The sequence below is a fragment of the Leucoraja erinacea genome, chromosome 34, assembly GCF_028641065.1.
Source record: "Leucoraja erinacea ecotype New England chromosome 34, Leri_hhj_1, whole genome shotgun sequence".
Classification (NCBI taxonomy): Eukaryota; Metazoa; Chordata; class Chondrichthyes; order Rajiformes; family Rajidae; genus Leucoraja; species Leucoraja erinaceus.
Window position 1 is genome coordinate 7,092,501 of NC_073410.1, and position 13,054 is coordinate 7,105,554.

The window sequence follows — 13,054 nt, forward strand, 5'->3', positions numbered from 1 at the left end:
TCTCGACCAATAGATCAATAACTCTTGCTAATAATCTACCAATTCAAACACTGTGCTATTGCAATGCTCTGTTAATATTATTGGAATGCTTTGATACCTCAAAAGCACGATCGATGAAAGTTGCTGAAGCCATTGACTGACGGTTTAGAATGGATGTTGAGAGGATGTTTCCACTAGTGGGAGAGTCTAGGACCAGAGAGCACAGCCTTACAATAAAAGGATGGTCCTTTGGGAAGGAGTTGAGGCAAACTTTCTTTAGTCAGAGGGTGGTGAATCTGTGGAATTCATTGCCACAGAAAGCTGTGGAGGCCAAGTCAATGGATATTTTTACAGCAGAGATAGATAGATTCTTGATTAGCATGGGTATCATAAGTTATGGAGACGGCAGGAGAATGGGGTCGAGAGGAAAAGAGAGATCAGCCATGATTGAATGGCTGAGTAGATGGGCCGAATGGCCCAATTCTGCTCCTAGAACATGAACGTCACAACCAGACTCCCACAGGGTAAGACTCTGCTCTGAACCTGGAGCACCAACACTATTTCAGTCTTGTATTTAAGTATAAGCAAATATACCTCTCCCATTGGAATTATTAAGTTGAGCAGCAAAGAGATGAAACAGATTTCAGCTTCTAAAAGAAACATAGAAAATAGGTGCAGGAGTAGGCCATTCGGCCCTTCGAGCCTGCACCGCCATTCAATACGATCATGGCTGATCATCCAACTCGGTATCCTGTACCTGCCTTCTCTCCATACCCCCTGATCCCTTTAGCCACACAAGGGCCACATCTAACTCCCTCTTAAATATAGCCAATGAACTGTCAATGAACTGTCCTCAACTACCTTCTGTGGCAGAGAATTCCAGATTCACCACTCTCTGTGTGAAAAATGTTTTTCTCATCTCGGTCCTAAAAGATTTCCCCCTTATCCTTAAATTTGAATAAAGAAAGATGAAGAGGAAGAAAAAAAACATGCTTACTTGGAATATGGGATTTTGGGAAGCAGCAAGTAGATGACAATGCAGATGACGATGAAGATATCAGCAGTAATAAAATAGGCCAGTGCACTGTCCTCAATAGAGCTGGCAGCAGCCAGGTCAACGATTGAAGCTACAGCACTGATCGTACCACCCATGGCTTGTCCTACACAGGAAACAAGGAGAAAAGTGAACATGAGCCACACTAGCAATGATTCATTATGAAAGAAAGTTTTAAAACATATTTATTCTTGGGATGTGGATATTAATAGAATGCTCCCTTGTGGTGGTCGGGGAGCTTGTGTGTCTCAGTGACCCCTACAGCTATGCCAGCAGGAGATTTGTCTCCTGTTAGGGTCTCCCATGCTGGACAGGTCGAAGGGTAGAGGCGAGACAAAGAGCGATCCACTGGTCCTCCAGGTTGGAGGTTGAGCACAGGGCTAACAACCCTGTCTCGTAAAACAAATATGTTACGGAAACAGCAACTGAAGGAATCAACACTATTGGGTGGAGAACCTTTGTTGCTGCCCGACATGTCAGGAGGCAGCATAGGCAGTAAGTACGTCATTTAATGCCCTTTTCTTTCTCATTTATGATATTGTTTACTATGTGTACATATTCTGTTGTGCTGCTGCTAGAACTTCAATGTTCTATCTGGGACATATGACAATAAAATACTTGACTTCCTTCAATGTCCCCTGATGGGGGACAGCAGTGAACAGGCAACCAAATTAGTGCAGACAAAAATTAAAAAAAAATTTTAAATGGCGATGCTAAAATTTTGAATTTGAAATCGGAAGCGTTGGAAACACACAAGTGGTCAAACAGCGATGGTGGCAGGAGAAACAGTCCATGCTTCAGGTTGGAATCCCTTCAGCAGAACTGGGAGAGTTGGAACAAAAAAAAAGATGGGTTTCAGTACCATAGAAATTGGGGGTAGAATGATTCGAAGAATGGAGAATAGACCCGACAAGGTTAATGGCGCAGGAGAGTTTAGTTAGATACAGCATGGAAAGAGGCCCTTCGGCCCACAACGACCAACTATCCCCGCACATTAACACAACCCAACACAAACTAGGGATAATTTACCCAGACACCAAGCCAATTAACCTACACACCTGTACGTCTTTGGAGCGTGGGAGGAACCCGAAGATCTCGGAGAAAACCCATACGGTCACGGGGAGAACGTACAAGCTCCGTATAGGCAGCGCCTGTAGTCGGGATCGAACCCGGGTCTCCAGCGCTGCAATCGCTGTAGGGCAGCAACTCTACCGCTGTGCCACCGTGCTTGGTGGCCAAGCGGCTACTTTGCTTCTAGCGAGGGAGATGCTCAGCTGGCAAGACCACACAAATAGGCAAAGTGAAATAATGGCAACATGCCAATAATCAGCAACATTGTATAATATTGCTTAATGCCAAACACAAGTAAAGAATGGAGTTGGATTAACTAGACTTATTTACAAGAGCTTCAAGGAGATAAATGATCGCCTGGTCTGCTGGATGTCTCCAAGTTGGTTGTGGATCAATAACAAATTCAATGGAATATTCCATGGCTCGAGCAACAGCATTTGGAGCCTGCTCTACCGGGAACTAACAAAGTAAAATCCATTGATGTCTTCATGCAAGTTGATTAATTGGATGGGAGAAAGAATAGATGGGCTGATAGGGCAAGATGAGAAAATGCAGAATTGTTTGGAGCATCAGATCAGCACGAGCTAGATAGGGCTCTTAAAGATAGCGGAGTCAGGGGATATGGGGAGAAGGCAGGAAATGGGTACTGATTGGGGATGTTCAGCCATGATCACATTGAATGGCAGTGCTGGATCAAAGGGCCGAATGGCCTACTCCTGCACCTATTGTCTATTATCAGCATCAATGTGGAACTCAGTAGGCTGAATGAGGTTGATATAGCTCACCTGAAATCAAAGCCTGCGCATTCCTCATGGGAAATCTTCCAACCTCGCCAAACACACTGCCCAGAAAGACATTGGAAGCTCCGCTGACAATGGCCACACAGCACATGGTCAGACCAAAGAACCCATACGTCCACGTAGAGGTGTCCACTTTCACCACGACTGTGGTGATGCAGAATATAACCAGCATGACGAACAGTGACGACAGCACACGAACCTTGGCAGAAATTCTAACAGGGAAGGAAGAAGGAAGAGTGACCACTTTCAAAGATCGCAAACTAGCAGTAAAGTCCAATGTTCGCAATCAGTTAGGTTGGAGGATGTGGACTAAACCCTGGCTTATGGGAGACCATTCAGTTGTCTGATAACAGCGGGGAAGAAGCGGTTTGGTTTAGTTTACAGATACAGTGCGGAAACAGGCCCTCCCGCCCACCGAGTCCGTGCCGACCAGCGATCCCCGCACACCAACACTATCCTTTCACACACATTAGGGACAATTTTTTCATAATAACAAACCAATGACCCTGCAATCCTGTACGTCTTTGGAGTGTGGGAGGAAACCGAAGGTCTCGGAGAAAACCCACGTGGTCAAGGGGAGAACGTACAGACTCCGTACAGACAGCACCCGTGGTTGGGATCGAACCTGGGTCTGCAAGCACTCTACCGCTGCGCCACCGTGCCTGTCCCCGAGTCTGATGCTACATTCTCTCAAGCTTTTGTTTCTTCTGCCAGAAGGGTGAGGGGAGAAGAGGGAATGGCCAGGGTGAAAATACTTACTTGTCCACCAGGAGGTAGTTGATTATTAGGCAAATGACAGAAGGCACAGTCGACGCGAGTGAAAGGTAACTTTCAAAGTAACTCTGCAAAAGGAACCACAAGAATCACATGAACCTCAGCACTCACCAGATTTATGCCATACACTGCAACAAATATTAATCGGACTTTGAGGTCCTTAAAAAGGTGCAACAAAAATCACATTTTATTTTTCCACGGCACAAAAACATTGCTGGCAAAACCAGCATTTATTGGCCATCCCTAATTTAATCACCCAGGTGTCAGAGGTTCTGGGGCAAAGGCAGGAGAATGGGGTTGAGAGGGAAAGACAGATCCGTTCAGTTCAGTTTAGTTTATTGTCACGTGCACCGAGGTACAGTGAAAAGCTTTTGTTGTGTGCTATGCAGTCAGCAGAAAGACAATACACGATTACAATCGAGCCATAGATACATGATAAAGTAATATGTTGGAAGGAACTGCAGATGCTGGTTTAAACTGAAGATAAACACTAAAAGCTGGAGTAACTCAGCGGGACAGGCAGCATCTCTGGAGAGAAAGAATGGGTGACGTTTCGGGTCGAGACCCCTCTTCAAATGTTAATATCTAGTTGGTAGACAAAAGTGCTGGAGAAACTCAGTGGGTGCAGCAGCATCTATGGAGCGAAGGAAATAGGCAATGTTTCGGCCCGAAACGTTGCCCATTTCCTTCGTTCCATAGGTGCTGCTGCACCTGCTGAGTTTCTCCAGCACGTTTGTCTACCTTCAATTTTCCAGCATCTGCAGTTCCTTCTTAAACACGTTAATATCTCGTTAATGTCAGGAGAGTATAGTGGATCAATTTGACTCTTGTGAATATTTTAATTAGGGAGAGCATTTTGATTATTTTTGACAGTTGCCTCGAGCAAGTGTGGAGTTTCCACTAAAATTAAACCTGATAAAGAGGTCTTCAAAATGATCACAGGTTCTAATGACGTATTGGAGTTAAATGGTTTCGCTGGGTTTGAAACACATGCAGGCGGATTCAGTCAGAATGTCATCTTCTCTACAGCAAGTAAACCCACTGGATTTGTAATCTCATCTTTCATAACCATTTCTCCCAACTAATGTTGGGTCGCACAGAGCCAGATTTACGAGATTTCCTTACCTAAGGTGCCTTTGTGGGAGTGGAGGTCTGGAATGGTGGTTTGCTCATGCAACAGTATAACCTTTCCACAAACCTACTTGAGTGGCCAATATAAAGGGTCATTGCACTGTAGACAGGTCAAGGCATCTATTCACACCATAGGAGCGGGGTACTGATTTTGGATGATCGGCCATGATCACATTGGATGGCGGTGCGGGCTCGAAGGGCCGAAATTGGCCTACCTGCTGCACCAATTTTCTATGTTTCGAATACTCACAGGAAGGTCATTCTGCTGGTGCGATCCATCTGTGCCATTGGCCAGCTTATACAACCAGTAATGCTTGGCAGTGCAGAAGAAGTTCCAAGGCAGCAGTGAGCCAATACCGAGGATGAAGAAGATCGCGTACACGCCGTTGAACGAATCCGGAGGCGGCTGGCGGAAACGGCTCCTCAGCAACGGCTTGGCGATCAGAGGATCCTCTTCTGGCGTCTGTGAGCTGGGGAACGTGTAGCGTGAATCCTCAATCTCCATCGCACCTGAAGTTGGAACAACTGGAATATCTACTTCCCCCTTTTCAGGTCTCCTGTCATTCGAAACAAGAACAAAACAAAGAAACAATTACGATTTTTTTCCCCCCAGAAGACAGCAGAGTTGTTCACTTCTGGACAATATCCAAGTCAAAGTGAACCTCAGAATTCCCTGGCAGATGAGGGAGCAACGGTTGTGAACATCAGCAATGGGAGGAGGAGGAGGAGGAGGAGAAGCCACACAGCATCCCATGCTATGTCATTCTATCGGTTTATGGCTGATATTTTACATCAGCACTACTTGCCGCATATCTCCTTGATTCTTCTGGATTGAAAAAAAAAAAAATCTAAAGTCCATGGAGTCTAAAAAAGTCTAAAGGCAATGAAGATCTTCATTGACTTTATCCACCAGAGTGTGCTCAACCTTCCTCTTCTATACAATTCTACAGAAATAGATGCAGAGATTGGCCCTTCAGCCCCTCATGCCTGGTCTGACATTCTGATGCTATACCTCAATGCCACTTTCTTGTGCTATCTCCATATTTGAATGAATTTCCTTTATTCTCATTCAAACCTAAGTTTGAACAAAATGTTTGTACCATGCAGTCATGACAGAAAAAAGCAACAAAACACACAATTAACACAACTTAACACAAACATCCATCGCAGTGAGTCTCCAGGCACCTCCTCACTGTGATGGAAGGCAAAAAGTCTTATCTCTTCCTTGCTGGTTCTCCTGCTGCGTGGAGGCTCTTGATGTTGAAGTCCCCACCGGGTGATAGTAAACTCCGTGGCCGATTTTAAGCTCCACGAACGGGCAGATTCAAACTCCTCGATTCAGGGCGGACGAGGCTGCTGTTGCGGGAGCTCCCGAAAATCGGTCACCAACTAGTGACCTGCGAGCTCCCGATGTTACCGTCCACAGGGCTCGCGGCTGAAGCCTCTGAAGCTCCGAAGTCGGGTCGCAGCCACAGGCCACCACAGCCAGCTCTACAATGGCGAGTCCACAGGCTCTGCCACTTGAGCCCCCAAGGTCGATTCTAGTTGAAGACCGCTAGCTCCACGATATTAGGCCTCAGCGCAGACGGAGATACGACAAGGAAAAGGTCGCATCCCCGTTGAAGGAAGAAATTTTAAAGTTTCCCCTACCCCCTACATATACACAATTAAAATAGACTAAAACATACTTCTAACAAGACAAAACGAATACAAAAAAAGGCAGACGGACTGCAGGAGAGCAGTTTGGCAGCACAGCCACTTCCAGAATTATATTTAGATATACTTTTAAGTAGACAACAATAGTGTTGAATATACAGAGTGAACGAGCTTCCTCATCTGCTTTGGGTAGCAAACTCAGTAGCGGAGACAATTCTTCTAATTGAGCACTTATTTTGAGGCTGAGCCCCTGGGTCTAGCCACTCCAGTCAGCAGACACCCCAACTCCTCATTCAGCCGATCAAGCACCTCGAAATTTGCAACTGCATCAAGACTTATTTTCCTGTATTCAAATCCTTTTATAACACCATCTTTTTTTTTAACCTACTTACTTGCTAAAGCAACATAGTAAAGGGCCTGTCCCACTGTATGAGTTTACACAAGAGCTGTCCCGAGTTAAAAAAAAAAATCAAACTCGTAGTAAGAATGTAGTATGTACGTAGCAGGTACATCAGAGCTCGGGATGTCTCGTAGCGGCTCGTAACGCTAACGGCAGGTACTCGGGAAACACTGTAAGCTCGTGAAGTTTTTTCAACAGTGCGGAGAGTGCACACGACAGTCCCCGAGTGCTTATGAACGGCCATTAACGTAATTTTCCGAGTTCGAATCAGGGGAAACTCGGGAGAACTCTTGAATATAGCTCGTACAGTGGGACAGCCCCTGAACTCTCCGTTGGAGACCAAAGAAAGTACAGATGCTGTCTTACAAAAAAAAAAAAACACAAAGTACTGGAGGATCCCAGCGGGCCAGGCAACGTCTTTGGAGAACATGGATAGGTGACTTTTCGGATCAGGACCCTTCTTCAGACTGATTATGATTGGGGGGGGGGGGGGGGGGGGGGGGGGGAAAATATAGAGGAGGGAAGGGGGGTGGGGGGGGGGGGGGGGAGAGAAGGGGGGGGAGGGAAGGGGGGGGGGGGGGGGGCAAGACAAAACCTGGTGAGTGATAGGTGGATATAGGCGAGGAAAGGGGGGTGGGTGAAAGGCAGATGGGTGGGCAAAGGGCAAAGTTGAAAAGACAAATAATGTCAGATAAGGATAGAAGCTGTGAGTTGTGATGCTAGGGGAAAGGATATACGTAGGTGGAAGGGAAGAAATGGGTGTGAGTCTACGTGGGCACAGGTAAGGGGACGGGAATCAAAAGGGGTTGTCAGTGATAGTTACCCAAAATTGGAGATTTCGATGTTCACTCCATTATGTTGTAAGCTAAGCAGAATACAAGGTGGTTTCTCCAGTTTGCATGCAGCCTCACTCTGTCATACCTGCTAATCCTTCTTAGACCTTCATTTAATTTAGATGTCATCCTCTCACCCCATTCCTGTACTAACCTTTCTGTCCTGGGCCTCCTTTACTGTCAGAATGAGGCCACATGCACAGCAGAGAAACAGCACGTCATATTTCTCTTGGGCAGCTTACAACCCAGCGGTATGGAGAGTGATTTTTCTAATTTCAGGTAACCCTTGCATTCCCTCTCTCTCTCCGTCCCTCCCCCGCCCGAGCCGTCTCACTGGATTCATACTTTGTTTCCCTTCATCATCGCCTGTCCCCACAGCCAGCAACAGACCATTGTGGGCTCCACCTTTCCCGAGTCATTGGTGCCAGTTACATTTTTTCTGTACTTTCTCCATACCTCTAGTTTCCCTCTCCCCCGACTCTCAGCCTGAAGAAAGGTCTCGGCCTGAAAAGTCAATTATTCCTTTTCACCAGAGATGCTGCCTGGCCCGCTGAGTTACTCCAGCAGTTTGAGTCTTTGTCTATTCTTTATTTACAGTTTTCTGTGTCTTCTGTGAAAACAGGCTCAACATACTTGTCAAATTCATCAGCATCTCCCTTATTCCCCAAAATAGTTTGTTTCGTGGAAAACAGAACAATATCTTTAATACCCGTTCGTTTATACGCATTCAGAAGTTTTTATCTTTCTTGTTAGATTACCCTCATATTCCACCTTCATCTTTTGCTTATCACTGCCTACACACCTTTTCTGAGATGAATTTTTCTTAACACTCAGGTTCACAACTGTTTTGGTAACATAAGCTTTTTCCTTTGATCTAATCCTATTATTAGTCACAGCTGGATCTATTTTCCTAGTTGAGTTTTGTACCTTGAAGTGATTATAGATTTGTTGAAATCCATGTGTTAATTCTTTGAATGTTAAATGCCCGTCTGCTGTTTTACATCTACCACTGTCAACACACACCATACCATCGGAGTTTGTTTTGTTTAAACAGAAGACCCTTGTGTCAGATCGAACTAATCACTGTAAATTCTTGGATAACATGCGTTCTCATTATGATTACTGCTCCCTGAAAGCCCCTTATTAAACAAATCATTAATTTGGTTCTTCTTCCTTATACAACACAGGAACTAAGACACCTTTATACCTCAGATAGACATAAAATGCTGAGTTACTCAGTGGGACAGGCAGCATCTCTGGTGAGAAGGAATGGACGATGTTTCGAGCCGAGACCCTTCTTCAGACCCGAAACCTCACCCATTCCTTCTCTCTTGTTACTCCAGCATGTTGTGTCTATCTTCAGTTTAGAAACATAGAAAATAGGTGCAGGAGTAGGCCATTCTGCCCTTCGAGCCTGCACCGCCATTCAATATGATCATGGCTGATCATCCAACTCGGTATCCCGTACCTGCCTTCTCTCCATACCCCCCGATCCCTTTAGCCACAAGGGCCACATCTAACTCACTCTTAAATATAGCCAATGAACAGGCCTCAACTACCTTCTGTGGCAGAGAGTTCCAGAGATTCACCACTCTCTGTGTTTAAACCAGCATCTGCAGTTCCTTCCAATACCTTTATACCTCATTGTTTCCACTGATCTACAAAATTCTCCCTTCGCACAATACACTAATTCTTTGACAAAATGATTGGCTAATATCCTCATGATTGTACCGCACTTGTGAATTCCTTATTTATACCGTACCCTGCATCATTGTGAGCATTTGCAAATCGATAGACAGCTCCCTATGTTTTTAGTACATAATTAAAAAAAGATCAGTGGTACTTGTTAATGGACTTCTTTCCCATCCTTATTGCCGACTGAAGCAACCCCTCCCTCTCCATCCATCCCCCACCCGTCACACTAGCTTCAAAGTCGTCTTGTAGAGTCTCTTTGTTAGTACTTGTTTTCACCGAGCTCACAGTGGTCTGTTTTTTTTTTTAAATCATTGTTACTTTTTTTTGCATATCTTTAATTCATTTGTTCTTTCTTACTCCACTTCTCCATATCTCTCGTTTCCCTTTCCCCTGACTCTAAGTCTGAAGAAGGGTCTCGACCCGAAACATCACCCATTCCTTTTCTCCTGAGATGCCGTCTGACCCACTGAGTTACTCCAGCTTTTTGTGTCTATCTTTGGTTTTAGACCAGCATGTGCAATTCCTTCCAACACATCTTCGCCTACTCGATCTCTTCAAGAACATTTCTTGCTGCCCCTACCAGACTTCTGCTCCATCTGTGAACTCTACCCAGACCTATTCTACTTCTTGGCTTTTTGAAGCTCGGGAACTCTCTCCATTGCCTTTCCAACGCTCTTAATACCTGGCTGGCTCACCTTAAATGGCCACCCGCGTGTTGAAAATCTAAAATACAAGCAGAATTTGCTGGAAATCCTAAACAGGTCAGAGCACATCTCTGGGAAGAAAACCAGATGTAACGTTTCATGCATTGACCAGTTAATCTTGCAGCTTATTCCCATGGTTACACTGATTTCACACTATCAGAGATATTCACCATCTCTCTGCAGGGATAATTTTCTAATGCCTCCTTCCCAGTCTTAACATGGGGACTTTGACTGAAACATTAACTGTTTCCCTCCCTACGTATCCAGCTCTGAAATGTCCTGATGTGCGGAGGAGTCCTAAAACTTAGCATTTATTGACCTGTCCTCATTTGCCAATTTACCTATCATCCTGTAACATTTAATTCCCCATCTATAGTCACTATGCAAGGACATCTGTATGCTACTACCGAAACAACTCATCTGTTGTTTCAAATGCTGCACTTATTCAAGACATGGAAACAGGCCCTTTGGCCCAACTAGCCTATGCTGACCAAGTTGCCACCTGTAGTCAGTCCCATTAAATGGCGTTTGGCCCATATCCCCCTGAACCATTCCTATCCATATACCTGGCCTTGTGTCTTTTAAATGTAGCTGCACCCTCTTCAACACATCTTCTGGCAGCTCGTATCTGCCCCCCTCTATCAGCGCGTTCCATATACCCTCTACCCACTGTGTGAAACCATTGCCAGTCAGAACCCTTTAACTCTTTCCTCTCTCGCCTCAAACCTGTGCCCTCAAATTTTTAGACTCCCCAAACCTGGGGAAAAAAAGGCTGACTATTTACCTTGTCCGTGTCCCGCATGGTTTTATAAACTTATGTAAAAGTCATCCCTCTCTTCCGCTCCACGAATTAAAAGTGCCCCAATTTATTTAGTCTCTCTTATAACTCACGCCTTCCTGATCTGGTGACATTCATGTGAATCTTTCTGAAACCCTTTCAAGCTTAAATGACATCAGTCCTTCAGCTCGGTGACCAGAAGTGCACAAGTTGTGGTTTCATCAGCATCTGGTATATGCTCAGTACAGGATGTCAGGGGTAATGACGGAGACAGATGTTGCAGATGTAATACCTCAGATGGCGGAAGTTGTGGCATTTAAGATACTTTTCGATAAGTACATAGATAGGCAGGGAAGGGGGTGTGGATTATGTGCAGGCCAAGCAGTTTAGTTTATCTTGGCTTCATGTTTGGCAAGGACATTATGGGCCGAATGGCCTGATCTATGCCGCACATAACATCTATGTTCATGTTCTACAAATGCTAATTTGATTCCATCAGCTCCTACAGACCACAGCAGCAATACATCATCTCGGCTGCCACGTCACTCTTCATGTAAATAATTCAACTATTTCATCACTAAAGTTTATTCCTCAACCCAGTGGGAACAACATCCTGCGCTGAAACAATTCTCCAGCAGATTCCACAGACCGTTATTCTCAGCTTGCACACATTTAGAGACATCAACTCCAACAGATAGACACACAATGCTGGAGTAACTCACCGGGACAGGCAGCATCTCTGGAGAGAAGGAATGGGTGGCGTTTCGGGTCGAGACCCTTCCATTCCTTCTCTCCAGAGATGTTGCCTGTCCCGCTGAGTTAAGGCCCTGTTAAGTTGTCCCACTTTACCGAGTTTCTCACAAACTCTCCCGAGTTTCCCCCTTGATTCGAACTCGGGGAATGTCGGGTAATATCGGTAGCGAGCCCGTAGATGTTTCGTAGCAGCTCGTAATGCCAGCCGTAGGAACTCGGGGCATCAGTCGGGACGTTTTTTTTTCAACATGTTAAAAAATGTCCACGAGTTAAACAAAATAGCCCCGAGTACCTACGAACGGCTTTTACCGTAATTCTCCCGAGTTCGAATCAAGGGGAAAACTCGGGAGAGTTCTTGAGTAACTCGGGAAAGTGGGACAGGGCCTTTACTCCAGAATTATGTGTCTATCTTCGATTTAAACCAGCATCTGCAGCTCTTTCCTACCAATTCCAGCAGATGACCTAATTATGTCAGAAAATATCATATCATCTTGAAATATCATAATAATGCTAAACTCGACAAAGGCTTAAAACATCACCACCCTAAGTTCACACTACAGAGTCTATAGACAACAGAACCCGTGGTAAAACACACCATGAAAACTCAGCTAAAGCAAACACTTACTCCCACCCCACTGACAATTGTTATTTAAACCCAGTCTTTTGGGTCGTCCCTGCAGGACCCCACTCCCCTCTGCAATCACAGCCCATTCCTTCTTCACATTAAATGCAATATCCATCATGTAATAAATGGTGCTTTACACCAAAGATAGACACAAAAATGGGCAGCACGGTGGTAGAGTTGCTGCATTACTCCCCTGCCTCCTTGTCCTGTCCTGTCCTGTCCACCACCCTCTCATTCTCTGCACCCTCCACCAACTCTCCCCTCCACCCCCCCGCCTCTCCCCCACCTCCTCTCCCCTCTACCCCCACCCTCTCCCCACCTCCCCACTGTGCAAGGCGAGAGTGGGTGCAGGAGGTTGCGTTGCCCCAGTGCAGCAGCTGCAGCGCCCGCTGTCCCGGGAGAGTCTCTCTGTCCCCCCCGCCCGTCAATCACTCACCCACCGGCCCGGACCCGGGACCCGCCGCTGTCAATCACCGCCAGGCCCAGGCCCGGCCCGCCCCCCGCGGCCGCGGCCAATCAGCAGTGGGTGGGCGGGGACATGTGACGTACTGCCCGAGGGGGAGGTTCCCAGAGGCGGATTCCTGCAGCAACTTACAGCCCCATTCGTTGCCCCTCCATGCCTATGCAATGCCCCCTGCCCCTCCATGCAATGCCCCCTGCCCCTCCATCAATGCCCCCTGGCCCTCATGCAATGCCCCCTGCCCTCCATCCCATGCAATGCCCCCTGCCCCTCCATGCCCATGCAATACCTCCTGCCCCTCCATGCCCATGCAATGCCCCCTGCCCCTCCATGCAATGCCC

General features: G+C 46.2%; 1 protein-coding gene across 3 annotated transcripts in view; it reads right to left on the bottom strand.

Annotated features, from left to right (window-relative positions):
• Positions 1-12,771, bottom strand: part of slc29a3 (solute carrier family 29 member 3) — a 15,974-nt gene extending 3,203 nt beyond the window's left edge. Inside the window, exons 1-6 of one of the 3 annotated variants that reach the window (XM_055661766.1) lie at positions 12,690-12,771; positions 8,155-8,308; positions 5,060-5,366; positions 3,664-3,746; positions 2,890-3,116; positions 977-1,139 (exon numbers count right to left, since the gene is read on the bottom strand). In XM_055661766.1, the coding sequence (XP_055517741.1) occupies positions 977-1,139; positions 2,890-3,116; positions 3,664-3,746; positions 5,060-5,314 (728 nt within the window). In that variant the 5' untranslated portion in view covers positions 5,315-5,366; positions 8,155-8,308; positions 12,690-12,771. The remainder of the gene's footprint in view (positions 1-976; positions 1,140-2,889; positions 3,117-3,663; positions 3,747-5,059; positions 5,367-8,154; positions 8,309-12,689) is intronic. The other 2 variants (XM_055661767.1, XM_055661768.1) reach the window with 2 other exon arrangements.
• Between the last annotated feature and the right edge of the window lie 283 nt (positions 12,772-13,054).